Source organism: Theropithecus gelada, chromosome 17 (genome assembly GCF_003255815.1).
Source record: "Theropithecus gelada isolate Dixy chromosome 17, Tgel_1.0, whole genome shotgun sequence".
Taxonomy (NCBI): domain Eukaryota; kingdom Metazoa; phylum Chordata; class Mammalia; order Primates; family Cercopithecidae; genus Theropithecus; species Theropithecus gelada.
Window position 1 is genome coordinate 60291274 of NC_037685.1, and position 17283 is coordinate 60308556.

The 17283-nt window shown below is 45.9% G+C and overlaps 1 protein-coding gene across 3 annotated transcripts in view; it reads right to left on the bottom strand.

Annotated features, from left to right (window-relative positions):
* FLT1 (fms related tyrosine kinase 1) overlaps positions 1-14777 on the bottom strand; it is a 195169-nt gene extending 180392 nt beyond the window's left edge. For all 3 annotated transcript variants that reach the window (XM_025364472.1, XM_025364473.1, XM_025364474.1), the window contains exon 1: positions 14432-14777. In XM_025364472.1, the coding sequence (XP_025220257.1) occupies positions 14432-14495 (64 nt within the window). In that variant the 5' untranslated portion in view covers positions 14496-14777. The remainder of the gene's footprint in view (positions 1-14431) is intronic.
* Positions 14778-17283: the final 2506 nt, after the last annotated feature.

Sequence of the window (17283 nt, forward strand, 5' to 3'; positions counted from 1 at the left end):
GACTTCCACATCCTTCCACTCTGTAAGCTTCATCTTCCCTTTTAAACAGTTGTTTTCTTCTAACAGTTTCACATACATTTCCTTGTTTCTCACAACTCTGTTTTCCTCGGCCTCTATACTGGGAGGAGAAAGCTCTATCACCTTCTTTCAATGCCCTGGTTCGCATATTTTTTGTTTGGGGTCTACCTGACTTCACCTGCCACTGGGAAAAAAGCCACAAGTAATCATGCTTTAGATACATATTCAGGTCATGTTGTGCTTGTTGAAACAGAGCACCGTGGAAGATGATCGGGGTGGAGACTCAGCAATGAGGGAATGAATGAGGACTGTCAGATATGATGCATTAGCCAGGACTTCATGTTCTTAACGTGTCCTTCCTTTTGGCAGTTCACCTAGCCAGTACCACACATGGCCCAGAGCCAAGAGGAAATCATTTTCAACCAAAATGTTCACATTCCAGGTGACAAAACAATGGCGGCAATAGTAACTATCTGTGCAACCAATACAAAGATATAACAATACAAAGCCTTATAACAGTACAAAGCCTTATCTATTCTCCTCATACAGACTTCCAACTTTAGAATCGATTACAAATAATGACAGAATATCATTTGCTTTGTATATAAAAATGGAGGAGAGATGAAATGAGATTGGAAGGCTGAATGTGATAAAGTTCTGATGTTAGCCGGGCGCGGTGGCTCAAGCCTGTAATCCCAGCACTTTGGGAGGCCGAGACGGGTGGATCATGAGGTCAGGAGATCGAGACCATCCTGGCTAACACGGTGAAACCCCGTCTCTACTAAAAAATACAAAAAAAACTAGCCGGGTGAGGTGGCAGGCGCCTGTAGTCCCAGCTACTCGGGAGGCTGAGGCAGGAGAATAGCGTGGACCTGGGAGGCGGAGCTTGCAGTGAGCTGAGATCCGGCCACTGCACTCCAGCCTGGGAGACAGAGCGAGACTCCATCTCAAAAAAAAAAAAAAAAAAAAGTTCTGATGTTAATTTTCAGCTTACTTTGATGCAGTTTATGAAGTCCAAATTATATAGAAAACATCTTTCTGGAGGCCTTTAGACTGTTCTAAAAGTGACTCGGGCTTTGTTGGTGTACCTAGAAATTGAAGGTTCCAATTAACTATCTTCTGTGCTGTTTGGGAACCTGAGCCAGTTAACAGTATCCTAGCAGGAAGGCTCATCTCAGGGAAAATATATTTTGGGAAGCAATTCTATAGAAGGTGGGCAGTGTAAGTCCTCGTTCTCAATCCTGAGTCTAGAGTCGAGTCAGGAGAACATGGTCAGCTTAGACAAAAATGAGAAAATGGTCACTGGACCTAGAGGATAACCCAAATGGAAGGAACAGAACATCGCCTGTGAATTGGGAGAATTGTTGCCAGCTCCTGGGCATATTTCTCCTAACCTCCTCTGCTTATACACACACACACACACACACACACACACACACACACACACACTCTTAGAAGGGGAACCAATGAGGAACCATGACTCCTAGAAGGGTCTCAGACCCGGAGAAATGGCTCAGGATATGATTTCAGTCAGTCCAGCCAGTATTTATTGAATGACTATTATGTGCCAGGCACTGTACTGGATTCACAACTGCAAAGATGGATCAAAAACATTCCTTCTTCTTGAAGGTCTTTCAGCTCTAAGCTGGCCTCTTAGGAGATGTCATTTAGAAGTAGAATAGGTGAATACTAAGAAATATGGAAGATAATCTAAGTCAACAAATAGAGATCTCCTGCAAACTATGTACACTGTTTTTAAAGACTCCATCTTTTAGTATAGGAAGTCACACATTCTTCACCAACATAAGTGATATATCTTAGTAAAACTCAGCTAAATTAAAAAATAAGAACACTTATTCAATGATGAACATGTAACACAATGAATACGACCATATCTATACCTCAAAATAAAATATAATGGATTACTTGATGATAATCCCTTGAGCATCTTTAAATGAATGTATTAAAATGTTATCAAATAAAAGTCTTCTACACATGCCTGAACTCAGCTTGGAAACTGGGTATGAATCTAGAATAATGACTGGCTATAAAATTGGGATTAGGAAAATTAAATTTAATATGACTCATGTTTTTCCTCATGAGATTGTGGGAGAAAATACAGCCCTCGCCAGGTGTGGTGGCTCACTCCTGTAATCCCAGCACTTTGGGAGGCCGAGACAGGCACGAGTTTGAGACCAGCCCGACCAACATGGAGAAATCCCGTCTCTACTAAAAATACAGTATTAGCCAGGCATGGTGGTGCATGCCTGTAATCCCAGCTACTCAGGAGGCTGAGGCAGGAGAATTGCCTGAACCCGGGAGGTGGAGGTTGTGGTGAGCCGAGATCATGCCATTGCACTCCAGCCTGGACAACAAAAGTGAAACTCCATCTCAAAAAAAAAAAAAAAAGGAAAAGGAAAAGAAAAGACAGGCCTCCAAATCACTGGAAGAGGAGTATTTCTTAAACCTCCCCTCCTAAGTTTGTATTTAACATTATCCCAAAATGGTGAATGAATGACTCCAGCAAGGCAATCCCATGTCCATCGGTTTGGACTACAAAGCACATTTAAGAAATAGCAACAATCAAGCAAACTTTACTTCTATACAGTTTAGGATTTTACTCCCTCTAAGAAAAGATATATCTGGATATAGAACCACTAAGTTTAATGTCAGTCCCAAAAGGCTAAAGTGAAGTAGAAATTCCTGAAAATTCATTCCTGTTAGTTTCCTGAATTTCCCATTTGCCTTTTAAGTGACTTTGTGTAGCAAATACTTTGATAGGGTATTTTTCATTGACCAGTTTTGAAGACAGAGGATAGGATGGGAGTGTGAGTGGTTGAACCACTTTTAGTTTGTACACCAACAATGTGTGTCAAATATTTCCTAACGCTCAAGAAGTTACAGGTACCCAAAGTCCATTCCAGGGCACTGCAATTACTCAATTTCCACACATATATTTTTTCTCTAGTTGTACCAGAGTTCCTTATGGAGAGGATTCTGAAGCCATAAAAATGTTCAAAGAATAGTAGAGAACAAAAATCTGATCAAGCAGGAGACATTAAGTGGAAAAAGAGAGTTAGACAATGTTTCCGAAAAAGAAAACAATACCATTAATCATAGATGCAATGTTGTTGCCAGAGTTTACATTGCCTTTTGAAATTGTTTGCAATCCTCTCTAGTATATCCCTGCCTCCCCATCTGTTTACATATATTTTTAGTTTCTCTAATGCCAACTTAGAGAAAGAAAACAACCATAAAAATCCAACAGTGGATTTTTACATATATAGCCACCATATATATTTTTACATAGTATATACACCATTCCATATAATTTCCATCTAAAGCATGTATCTATTTGACCAGACTTTCCAGCTTTTTCTTTGGAGTGAAAGATAAAACTCCTCAATAGGTGGCAGGATAGGATTTTTCTCAGATTCTGGTAACATGACAGTATTCTGGTTGAAAAAGTGTCCTTCTCCGAGTAACAGGTCAAGAAAGAAGAAGGAAAACACTATTTTCTCCTTCTTGACTTCTTATAGGTCTATGCTAAGGAGGAGGGAGAGACATAGGGGCTACAGGGCTTAAATAAATGCTCCCAGTGTTGCTCACTATACAAGGACTGCCAATCAAACAGGGAAATCAAAGTGACTGACAGGTCACTTTGTTTGAGAAAAAGTCTCTTGGATGGTTGTCTTTTCTCACCAATATGACAGTTTTTTATTCTAAACCCTGAAAACAAAACTCTTGCCTTTTTCTTTAATCCCTAGATTTAATCATTCAAGATATTTTGAGTAAACGTTGGTGGAAAGAGTCCCGATTTCAAAATTAAAAAGACCTCGGTTTGAATCTTGGCTTGGCTGTTTCATAAATGGGTGGCCCTCAGCAAGTCAGCAGGGATTCCTCAGTCTTGGGGTTTCAATCCATAAAACAAAGTTACAGGTGTGCACGGTAGATGGCTAGGAAGAGACTTGATTGAGTTAACACAGAAAGTGCCCTGTGCTGAGATGTTCAGTACTTACACTCCTTTCCCTTCCCTGGGGGACAGTTAATGTCCTCCCCTATCCAATTCATGTAGCATCTGCCTTCAGGGTCAAACGCACTTCCGGGTCGTTCCCTGAGGTACTTCAATTTCATTCTGGAAAAGCTGTGAGCTTTCTGGGACCTGAAAGGTGCAGAGGAGTCCACATTGGATTCCTGGAAACCACCTGTGAGAGGGCAGTCCCAGCTTTTTCCTAGGACCTGCCTGATACAAGTTTTTCTAGAATAAAGTGCGGGTCTCATGCTGTTCTTTGTCATCTGAACTGGTTTAAAGTCATATCTGGGAAAGCAGTTTGGAAGTCCACATAAAATCATGTCCTTGATAGCTTCAGGGCTCCTTTTTTCTGACTTTAAGTTTTTTGGGAGGTCCTTGAATGCCTATGATAAGAAAACCCACATGATTAAAATTGTCTTATTGGAGATGTGAACAGTGTCTGCCACATACAGCAGTGGAATCTCCCAAGGCCACTTGAAGCTGGAGTAGCAGTGGCTTCTCACATTCTTTGGAGATGGCCAAACTCCAAGGATAGAAGGAGGGAAAGACTAGCACACTCCCCTTGATGCTTTTTCCTTCTCCTCTTTTCATTTAGGTTCGAAGGCATGGTAGGGGGAGCCCTAAATGTCCGGTTCGCAAGTCTGATAGACTCAGATTCAAATAATTCCAGGTTTACTTACCACTTCTGTGGTCGTAGGTAAAGTATTTAATTTACCTAAGCATCAGTTTTTGCATGGTTAAGAGGACCGTATCTCTCGGGACTGAGTAAAATAATGTATGTCAATCAATACATATATTGATTGTATAGTCAGTAGGGCTTGGTTGCCTCCTTTCTCCCTCCCCGAAAGCATATCTGTCCCTGCAGTCTCTGCACCTCCAGAGAAAGGTGCTAAATCAGGGCCTCTATGATAGGAGCCCCAAGAAGCTGCAGCGCTGCCTGCACTCAGAATCTTGGGGTCAGCTGTCCTCCCTTGCTGGTGTCATGTTAGTCATCAGAGGCTGCCGCCCCGCATGCCTGCCAGGTACCCAAAACAAAATTTGACGTATGAACAGAAAGCTCTTCTCTGGGGCCTGTTGTTTTCTTTAACTCCCAGATACTGTTTAGAAGGGTCAAGGTATTATGTAGTATTTATTGTTATTTACTATTATAAGTTATTTACTGTATTTTTTTGGCCAAACTCCAGCCTAATAGCTAGACTGAAAAGCAAACATGAAGTGTGGAACAGTGGTGTGGTCCACTGGTGAGGCTGTGCTCCTCTCCACACAGACAGGCATCTGCTTCCCACCCCTCGAATCTGAGCTGGGCTTGCTTTGACCAATAGAATGTGGTAGAGTGGTGTTGTAGGAGTTCCAAAACCTAAGCCTCAATATGCCTTGCAGCTTCCACTATTACACTCTTGCAACACCGCTGCCCCCGGGAAAAGGAAGCCCCAGGCCAGGCTACTGAATGAGGAAAGATCTCATGAACAGGGAGGCCCAGCACCAAGGACCCAGTTGAAATGCCAGGGACTAGAGATGCATGAGAGACCCAGGTGAGACTCCAAGGAAAACTACTCAGCTGAGGCTAGCCCAAAGGTCTAAAAGAATCCTGAAGCATAATGCACTGTTGTGGTGGGTGACTACGTTTTGGCACATCCTGTTATGTAGCAACAGATGGCAGATCCAAATGGCTATTGTGCCTCAGCCCTGTAGAAACAGTGACTGTGTGGTCGTTCAAGTGTATGCTCTTTCTGTATTTGAAAATAAAAGCGCCAAAGTGGAGCTCATGCAATATTAAGAATGAAATGCTCTACAGGTTACCTTGGATGCCCCCAGCAAGGGGGAAGCAGCTTGAATTCTTGGTGTTTCAGAAGAAGTGTCCCAGGACCGTGGTTTCACACAATAGGAGGCCAGCTCTGTCTCCAGCCAGCAGTAGCTTTTCACAACAGTGGGGACAGAACCCTGGCACATCATGAAAGTCAGGAGGCCACCCTGCCCCACCGGATAGAATTCAGCCACCCAAGTGGGAGCCATACTGATCCCAGCCCCAGAAATGCAGATACGGAGGCCCGGTTGGAGAGGCAATTTTGCAGGCTTACTGGAGGAAACCAGGGCTGGACCAAGACATGGGGGTGCCCGGGACAGGCCAACAGTATGGTGTTTGCCAATATTTACATAGAGGAAAGACTGAGCGCTCCACAGCATAAGGCAGAGAAGGAGGACTATTGTTAGTCTACACCAGCAATTCACTTCTGCCGCTAACATACCTACCTCACTCGGCCAAACAGTCCCCCTCCCCTCGGAAGGCAATTTAATCTAGACTCACTGATTCAATGCCCCGGCATTTGCTCCAAGTATTCTTTCTTGCATACTCCACCAACACATACTCTTCCTGGCAGGAATTCTCGTCGTTTCTTCCACCTTGTCGTCTGTCTAGTGATGGTTTAGTGCCTTTTACAGATTGGCATTTGGGCAGGTGCCTCCCATGTGGCCAGGTCTCTCAAACTAGCCCCTGGGCAGAGGTTCTCCAAGTATGATCTCTGGACCAGGCCCAACAGCATCCCCTGGGAACTTGTTAGAAAAGCAAATTCTTGGCCCTACCCCAGGCCTACTGATTGAGAAACTCTGGGGTGGGGCCCAGCCAGCCAGTTTTACAAGCCCACCAGGTGATTCTAATGTGTGATGAAATTTGAGATTCTTAACCTCAGCTGTCCATTGGAATCACCCAGGAGCTTTAAAATTACCTATACCCAGGTCTCTCTCAAGAGTTCATGATTAAATTGGTCAGGGCTACAGCCAAGACCCGAGGAGTTTTAAAAGCTCTCCAGATTATTCTAATGTAGAGCCCAGGCTGGGGATCGTGGCCCTAGAGAGAAGCAAAGGCTTTCATAGAAATCACTTGGCAGACTAATTCCTAATTAGGGTTTTGCTAAAGGTGGCCTTGAGTTTAAGTGGTTTTATATTTGTGTATAATAACAGCCAAGGCTTTTCATTTCTGCTAGGTTCACCTCAGGCCCCTTTTAACAAAAGAATCTGATAATTGTTGTAGCTCTGCCTGTGTAGACCACATGAGTGGTTCTGTGGCTTGAGAGGAAATCCATTTGTGCTCCACCCATTAAATAGAAGGATAGAAGACCAGGCTGAGAAAAAGTGCCTGCGAGCACCATGATAATCTGTGAAAAGGTAAAAGCATTTGTCAAGACTGGCAATGATGACAAGGAAGAATGTAAGTGCAAATACATTCAATTTCAAGCCAGTAAGAGGCACATGAAATGTGTGATCGGCGGCAGCACAATGCAGCAAGACAATGACACCTCCCTGACAACCAAAAATTCTGCAGGATACTTACCACTGCTGGTTTTTGCCACCAAGTCATTTTCTTTCAGAAGTAAAAGCCTCGTAGAACCTTATGGTTAAAACCTGGCTATTTAATTGCATCTTTACTATTTCCCACCAAATCCATATTTTCCAGGACCTTGATCTCGCCACCCATGATTTGGTAAACCATGGTATTCTTCAAGACCACAACCTCTGTTTACTTTGATTACAAGTCTAAGCCAAGTACAAGATTTTGTAAAGAATTTTGGAGGAGGACACAGATGTCCCAGCAGAAGGTGGCACGAGACCAACATGGGAGCCAGAAGAGAAAGATTCCTGGCTGGCCCAGGTCTAGTCCCTTAGTCACACATGTCAAAGTTCATCACTAGGGTATTAGTGAAGAGGAAATGGGACCAGGCGTGGTGGCTCATGCCTGTAATCTCAGCACTTTGGGAGGTCGAGGCGGGTGGATCACTTGAGGCCATGAGTTCAAGACCAGCCTGGCCAACATGGCAAAACCCTGTCTCTACAAAAAAATACAAAAAAATTAGCCAGGCATGGTGGCACATGCCTGTAATCCCAGCTACTTGGGAGGCTGAGGCACAAGAATCATTTGAACCTGGGAGGTGGAGGTGGCAGTGAGCCAGGATTGCAACACTGCACTCCAGCCTGGGCGGCAGAGCAAGACTCTGTCTCAAAAAATAAATAAATAAAAATAAAAGGAAATGAACCCTGACACCAGAACTGACTTTGGATCCTTTACTAAAATCAAAGCTTCCCGATTTTTAATGAAAAAAACAAACAAACACGTGGGGATTTTATTAAAGTATAGGCTCTGAGTCATCAAGTTCCCAGGGGATGCTGATGTTTCTGGACCTCGGAGCACACAGTGAGAAGCATGTTTTGGAGTACGGTGTGGGCACGCGCAGCATGGGCCGGGATGGGGGTGAGGATAGGGAGGCACCAGTTTGAGCCCTAGCCATGGGATTCCAATTTTTAAGAATATGTCTAACACCCAGTAGGGTGGTCCTGCCAGGAACCCATTTATATGAAGCATTGAGGAGACCTCATCCTAAAGAAAGAGGAAGTTAGACCAGTGTGGTCCTATAACCAATGCCCCTATTAAAACAGAGTTGGTTCTGACTGTGGCCAGACCTCTGTCGTTCAGTTATGCATCTCAGCCCAATACCCAAGGACTTGGGTTTGAGTCTAAGAGAGGGCAAAAAAGTCAAACCCTAAAATCTGAGGACTCTGTTCTCTAAAAATTGCATAACACACTGCAGAACAAGGCTGAAGTGCTTAGCACCTCACCAACAGAGGCCAAGACAGGACTCCTGCAGTGACCAGAGCCTGGCTTTGGTGGCTCAGAGGCCCCAGTGAAGCATTGTGCCCACACAGGAGGGGAGGACACGAGATAGTTTCTCAGAGAGTCGAAGAGCATAGCTGATCTCATACATCTCAATTGCTCACTGAAGAGGACAAATATTATCTGTTGAGAACAGTTGCTGTAAGTAATCCCTTGTAAATGAGGTGAAATGAACAGGCAGGAGCACATTACTATACTGGAATAAATTCATGGAATAAATTTGTATCTGAGATTGCTTCTTTGAAATGATAGTGTGGCTACATACTCATCAATTTACTCATTCATTCCAACACTTACCCAGAGTCTCTGTACAAGGCTTTATATTAGGTACCAGCGGTCTGACAGCTAACACATGGGGTCTCTCCCAAAGAGAAAGGACACAGATACATAAAATCCTAACAATGCAAAGTGAGAATTACTGGAGGAGGGATACACCGCAGGGCTATAGGAGAGCAGAAGAAATGGCAAGTGCTGTCTGGGAGCTCCAAGGAGGAGCTCCCAGAGATGGTGATTACTGGGCTGGATCTTGCAAGTAGGGGAGGAGGAGACACAGAGGGAGGGAAAAGGTCTTGCAGGCAGCCGAGCAGCATGAACACAGTGATGAAAGTGAAGGCGCCTCTGAGGAAGGGGGAGTAATTTGTTTGACTAGGGTAGAGTTTGTGTAGCTGGAACCCAGTGTGTGTGTGGAGAGAAGTGGCGAAAGACAAAGCTAGTACCATAAGCCACAAGTATGTAAGCCACAGCTGTTCAGAAAAAGGATGCCAAGTGCTTGTAAGGAAAGTTAATCTTCTCATCAAATCTCTTGGCATGCTACTAAGCAGCCATCATTTTGATTCTTAGTTTAAACCCCTTATGTGCTTTAAGAAAATAGAAGAAAACTTCATATTAAAAAGATGTCATTTCGAAAGAAATTTTAGCACTGTAATAATGTTAGTCAATAAATATTTGAACATCTGTCTTCCGTTTGGGGAAGAGGAAATACACCAGTGAAGAAGAGATGTTGTCTGTAGCAGGAACATCAGGTTCTGTTCCTGGGCCTGCCACTAGCCAGCTGTTGACCTTGAAAAACAGCACTGGCCTCCTCTGGGCCGGTTTTCCCATCTCTGGCATGAGTAGATGGGGTCTATGAGGTTCCGTCTAGCTCTTACAACGTGCATGTGTGTCTGTGAGGCAAGATCAAGTCCCTCAAAGAGCTCAAAATTGAGGAAAGGAGCAGCAATCAGAAATGGCTTTCAGGCATCCAGCTTTACCAAGACGGATGGGAAATCCCCAGGAATTCTTGACATCTCCCCACATCCGCCCCAGCGGCAATGCAGGAAATCTAGTCCACTATCTTCAGCAGACTCAATGCAACTGTTTCCTTAATGAACCCCCCTGCAGCCCCGTGAGCTAAGTCTGAGGCTTTCTTTTCAAGCCCTCCCTCAAATACCCCATTCCTCCCATTTCCTTCCCCTCCCTCAGTCTGGTATAAAATCCAGCAATTTAATCAGCAGCATGCAATTTCCACAGCACCCAAGAGTGCGAGGAACCACCAGTGATCCTGGAAAGCATCTGGCAGGAGATCTTGTCATTTCTTACGAGCCTCTCCTGTCAATGAAGGCCAATGGAGCAGAATGGACTGTTCGGTTCCACCAAATTGCTTAAACCAAATGCAGCAGATGGTCTATGCTTTTAACTACTCACACTAATATATTTTTACTTAAAAAAAAGTCTGGTATGATTTCAGATGCCCTTCCTCCCCTACCTGCAATGACAAACGCACTGAAAAATGATGATATTTACTTAACACCCAACAGACCCCTAACTGTGAGATCCAAACCAAGAACTGGACACTCCTGGTCTGTACTAACACCAGCAGGCTTCGCTTTTAACATTCATGTGCCAAGATAGCTTCTCTCGCTTTCTCTCCATTCTTATCCCCACCCACATACACATCTCAGTTTAAAGCACTACAGAAGCTACTTACTCTGTTATTTGTTCTTGTCTTGCCCAACTGCCCAAGCCAGGTCAAACATCAGCCATAACTCTGCTGTGTAGATCGCAACTGGCTGCATAATCTTCCTCAAGGACATTACATTATTTTGGTCAATGTGAAACCATTTTTTTGTAACACATCACTTTCAACTTCCATATTAAATAAATTTGAAGTAGATTTATAAATGTCTCGATCATTTTTGGAAAGAACAAAGTAATTACTTAGTTTCTTAAAAGTCATACAAAGTAGGCTCAATCTTAAATAAGGAGTTTAGTATCCCTGTTAAAATCTGGAACTTTTTTTAAAAGAATAAAGCCATTTTGAAGCAAATAAGTGTTGGTTTTTAAAATTCAAGAAATAAATAGGGGTTTAAAATGACTGCTATCCTTAGAAGAGTTAATGCCACTAGAGTTTTGAGGGAGCATCTACTTTATAGAGTTATACATTCTACTAGTAAAAAAAGCCCAAGATAAAGATGACTGCTGGCTCAGGCGTCCTCTACCAGCCCATCTCTTCCAAAACAGCCTACACAAGGCCAAATTGACAGGCTGTTTAGGTACATACTACTAGAGAAAAAGAAAATTTAATGTGATTAGCAGGGGAAGCCCAGTTCATCCTAACAGCTCCAGCATCATATGGTTTCTCATCCACTCTACATACAAATATAAATAAGGTGGGGAAGAGAAAAAGGGAAAGACAGACATGGTGTTCAGGCCATTTCTTGGAATCATTAATTGAATTTTGGAGTCAGGAAAAGGCCTTAGAAATCAACCACCTATTCTAACGTCTTCATTTTACATACGAAAGCAAAGTACCCATTTGGTGATCATTAGAAAAGAAACCAGATAGGCTATTATAGAATTTCCAACAGGGAAATTAAAAAAATGGAACAAAGTGCTAAAATATAAAGTAAAAATATTTGAGAAACTGGAGTAAGTAGTCACCTACAGTTCATTTGTAACATGATGCATCAGTTGGAAAACTATGTAGGCTGCCAAAGCTCCTAAATAATTAGTATTTCGAATATGCAATTTAGACTAAAAAAAAGTGCAGCTTCATAAAAAACCTTGGGGAAAACAACAAAAATTGTTACAAAAAATTAACTTTAAGAGATTCATTACATTCAATTTGAAATAGGTATTTTCATGTACACATTAATATTATTAATGTGGACTTCCTTCACAAAATTCACGATTTCAATATTTCCACTTAGTTATAGTAAATTGTAAATGTTAGCTGTTTAAGAACTCAAGAAAAATGAGAACAAAGAAAAAGATCTGTAGCTTTCATCCAGGCTGTGATACCTTAAAAGTAGGAAATGAGGCTCAGAGCTGGAGAAAGAGTACTGGTATCCTTTACAGAGAAAGAGCAATAGAGAGGACTTGAAAGTATCTGAATTATTAGCATCTTTTTATTTCCCAGAAGATCTGGAAGAGGTAAATAAACTCTTTAGAGGGGAAAGGCATTATCTTTTTGTATTACTGAGCCTCTGGTTATTTTACATCTCAATGCATGTGCACACCAGGCATGCACACACACATAATATTAATAGCTGATAAGTATTCAAAGATTACATAGCACCTGAAGGAAAGCAGACCCAGGTTCATAATGATGCAAGAGAACTCTGCAGGGCGGAAATGTGGCTTCTTACTAGACATTGCTTCCCGGATATGCAGCCCCTCAGTTGAGCATGAAAGCCCTGATGCGGTTTGTAAAGTAGGTGGTAGCTGATGGTTTTACTGTGAGATGTTTGTTAACTAGACAGAGAAACTATGGGTTTTCAAAAGCACCCACGCTGCAGACTGAGCTAACATGAGCTAACAGAGTATTCTGTTAACTGTCAGGTAAAGAGGCTCTCACCTTGCCAATGTTAGTCCTTTCTTCCAAAAAAGTGCAAAAAAAAAAAAAAAAAACAAAATCAGAGTTCGAAAACTGCTGCCCCATTTCAGTAAATTACAATCTAAGAAAAATCACAAGAGGATCCCACTCACGTTTCTGTAAAGTTTCCACCGAACTAAGATGGTCCCAATTACAAACAAAACGATGCTTCACTAAAGTCAGCATGTTTTTGAAATAAAGATATATCTATGTGAAGTAGAAAAACTAATAAATCACATACTTTTCCCTCCATAATTTTAGATTCATGTAATTTACCTAGATTTATCTTTACATAATAGTCGAGTGAGGTATTTAAATTCTCTAAGCAATTATATTTTAATACAAGTGACTTTTCAAAACAAAAAATGTATTTGTGAAATAGAAAATACAACATTTTATTTAATAGAGTTATGTTAGCATCTTTCCCAACCTACAGTGAGTTCTCAGAAGTTACTACTTCGCCCTGTCTCCGGGTTCAGTAGTTTCACCAATCTAACTGGAACTATTACTTGTTACTTGGAAACTGACCTTCTAGTTAGTCTTCCCACTGAGAAAGAATATTTAACTATTACTGCTTTTTAGGTTTAACAAGCTTTTTTTGTTGTTGTGGTGGTGGTTTTAATATGCTCCATCTTACTGACTTTTCCTCCCGGGAATCATTGCAATGATTTATTTTATACTACTGTATTTTATTTCGTATTTTACCTTTTCTCCACGATGCTTAAAAGAAAGGCGCTCCGAAATCTGGCTCTCTGCGCCCAGGGGAACGAGGCACAAGGCTCCGCCACTCAGCCCCACTGAGCAGAGGCTGCGAGTCCGAACCCTCAAGTTCCTTCGGGCTTTGACCCCTCGATGGCGGCGGTCTAACTGCTGGTAAAACCCCCAGCCCCTGACGGTTCCACCGCCCGTCTCCCAAACGCCCAGCGAAGGCTGACTTAGGTGGTGGGCGGACCTCACCGATTCCTCAAACCGCATCGTTTGGTCAAAATCGCCCGCCCTCTCTTCGCTGGGATTTTAAAGGCTAGGCTTGTAAGTCAGTAACTTAACAGTATTTGGGCCCTGGGCTGCCCTCGTTGGTCAGGGTCACTGATGTCGGCGACACTGGCTGGATGGCGCACCCCGCCTGCTCCCGGCAGAGGCCCCACCCGGTGGCTGAGCGCAGCGCACTGGGGCCCCGCGGTCCGCGCGCGGCTGGGAGGAGCGGGCGCTCACCGCGCGTTCCCCGGGACAGTCCGGCTCGGGGGCCCTAGCGGGTCATGAGATGCCGGCCCTGGCCCTCTCTTGCGTTCCTCCTGCTCCCCGCAGGCACGCGTCTCTTCCAAATCGGCTCCCCTCCTTCACTCTCGTGGCGCGAGGTCGCGGCCGGTGCCCAATATCACCAACGCCCCGGCCTCAGCCCAGCGCCGCCCTGGGCAGCCTGGCAGGCATTCAGGAGCCTCTGCTCCCGGCTCCAGGCGACCCCGTGTATCTGCGCCAGGCCGCCTGGGAGCGGGCTCTGGGTGCCAGGCAGGTCCAGGTGCGTGGGGCTCCTAGTGCCCGGGGCCTCGGCAGTGAGACCCCAACCCAACAGCTGCATAAGGGATCGGCAACCCTGTCGCAAACGGACAGCCCCAGCGCGGACCCCGTCTGAGCGCTGATGCTCGCGGGTCCAGGCCAGCCACTCCCCGAGGCGCTCCCTCGGAAAAAGGGCGCAGCGGCCCCAAGCGTGCCCGCTGCAACTAGTGTCCCAGGTTCTCGCCGTAGCCAGCTTCTCGGGGCTGCAGCCCTGTCTCCCCGCGTGCACCCGACCCTGGCCTCGGAGGCTCTGCCCTCCGGCCGCCCCATCGCAGACCGCCTCAGGCCCCGGCCCCCGGCCGCGCCTCACCTGTGAGAAGCAGACAGCCTAGCAGCGCGCACAGCAGGACCCCGGTGTCCCAGCAGAAGACCATGGTGAGTGCGACGCGGCCTGCTCGCCCGGTGCCCGCGTTCCCCGCGGCCAACGACCCGGCCGCCCAAGTCCTTCCTCTTGTTCTCCGCCGCCGCCGGACCCGCGCCCCGAGCGCCCGTCTCGCGGCTCCAGCCAGGAGACAACCACTTCCCCGGGTAATCCTCGCCGCCAGGCGCCCGCTGGCCGCTGCGTCTGAGTCCCGGAGCCCGCTCTGAGCCGCCGCCGCTGCTTGGGAGGAGCGGAGAGGAGTGTCCGCCTGGCGCGCTCCGAGCCTCCCGCGGACCTCGATGAAGAGGAGCTGAGGGCGGGGGCGATTTATAACCTTTCCCCAGCCCACTTCCTACCCCGGCACCTCCTTCTGGTGACGTCAAGGGGTCCCCCACCCCTCATCCGCCTCCCCACCTACCCTCTTCTTCCTCCCAAGCTCGCTTCCCTGCGGCTACGGAGAGGGGCGGGGGCCGACGAGGGCGGGTGGCCCGGGGCCGAGCGCGCGTGGGGAGGTGCTGGCGACGCGGGCCCGGGAGCGCGGCCCCGGCAGGTTCAGGGTCTTTGCTCCGCGACCTCTTGCCCTTGCCCCTCCTCCTGCCCATCGCGCTCAGGAAATCCTTGCAGACTCCCTCCACCCGGCTTACTCAGCTCTGGGGGCCGCCCGAAACTGGGGAAGGGACAAGGCTGAAGCTCCGCCGCCCGGCCCTAGGGGCGGAAAGTCCGATCCAAGGGAAGCTGGCCGCGCCTCCGCGACCGTGTTCTTGGCACCGAGGACTGAGGCGCAGTCCGGCTGTCTCCACTTGCCTGCTCTTCCCGCGCTGTCCCCCCGCTTCTGACCCCGTCAGACTGTCCCGAGAAGTCTAGGAAGGCACCAGAGACCCTCGGCACAAGGCACTGAACCTGGAGCGCCTGAGGGGAACTGACGCTTGCCTGGCACCTTTGGGAAGACTGCGAAACAGCTCAGGTCCCAGGGGAGCGCGTCCGTGTCTTTTTCGGCCGCATTGATGCACCCGCCCAAGTCATTTCCTCAATCTTCTGCTTCCTAGAAGCAAAACAAGGAATAACATTATGATACCTTTAAAAAGCTGAGGCGTGAAACTGCTCCTGCAACTTGGAAGCGCACAGCACTTGAACTTTATTTCCTAAATGCTCGAAAAAGAAATCTTTCTGGTGGCAGCTTGCTACTCAAGATGAGTGACTCTGACCACAACCGGGTGAAATTAACTTGAGGCACTAGATCATTTGCTATGACACTAATTCCACGTTGTTCCTCAATTATGTCTCCATTACCTCAAAGGCTGAAATCGTCCTGGGCTGCACGGAGCAGCCCAGTCTTGTCTCTGTAAATACCGCAGGTTTGAAAAATAGCCCTATTGGAACCCGTCAGAGGGACATAATACAAGGGGCTGTGATGGCACTTGAACGGAGCCAGCGACTCTTCCTGAAGGACTGGACTACCTCCCCGCCTGGGAAGGTTGGGCAACCCGAAGTTGCCACACTTCTGGGCTGCACACCAAGGAGAGGCCCCGGCCACTCCACACAGGAAATGCACGTCTGGGCACCTGGAGCCGCAGAACTTGAGCCACTAAACTGTCCCTGGATCCCTTCTGGTTCAGAGGCAAGGAAGACTGCCGGAGGCATTGCTTACCTGCTGGCTTCACCAGCCCTTTCTATTTTTCCAGTTCTCCTCACCACTCTCCCTGGCTCCTTTCTCTGCCTCCCGCACCCCTGCGTCCTCTAAAACCCATAGCATCATCCCACAGAACCCCTTCCAGCTGACAGCTGATCCTTCTCCTCACTGGTCCCCCAGCCCAGAACACAGCCTGGGACATAGGTGCAGAGCCACAGTGTCTGTTGGTCTCACCTGAGAGCTGCTTGTCACTCCTACACTGTCTTTCAAGGAGAAGCTGTCAGCATCGTCCTTCTGCAGCATTCAGCGGGGCCAGGCTTTGGGTTAGGGCTGAAAACACTGATGGAGAGCCATCATCTTTGCCTTCTAAAGGGCTTGGACTGTGATAAGGAGGTGGACAGTTGAAGAGGCTGCAATGCAGGAGCGGCCTTCCAGTGCTGGAGGGGTGTTGAGTCCTCCATGGGCTCAAAGAAGAAAAGGCACATTTATTGGCAGGGAAAACCCAAGGAGGGCTTCTCAGGAGGGACATTCACTTGACTCTGGGTGAAAGTGGTCCATAGTACCATGTACAAAGGTTTAATTTGCTTATACATTTTTTCAAATGCCATTTTGATATATTTAACTCATAGAGACATTTTCCAAACCTGCTGCCAGCAATGAATCTACATTGTGTCTGTAAAGCCAGAACAGGTATTTGACGGACAGCTGAAGCAATCTTTATAATCTAAGATGCTAATCAATGATATTAATATGTTGCTTAATTATTTAAGGTTAATAGAGTGACAGTCAAATCTAAGATTTACATGAAAACCATGCTGCAGTAAGGGCTTCCACATTTCCCAACTACTCTTTTGAAAAGTTGCTTTTAATTAGAGTCACCAATTTATTGACTATGACTTCTTTGTTAGTTGCATTAGCTTTCTCACAAAGAATTCAAAAATGCTACAAATTGTCACAAGGGTTTGTTCCTGATTTCATTTTAGCTTAGATATGGGGAATAAAGGTATAGCTCCCAGTCCTCTACCCGAAAGAGATAATACCTTTGAATGAGAACAGGCTACAGCACTCTCCTAACTAAATCTCTAATGAAAGAGGTTTTATAGATAATACTGATGGAGAAGATGGAATTCAACACGGCTGGTGGGTATAAAAAGCTATTGAACTAGACAAT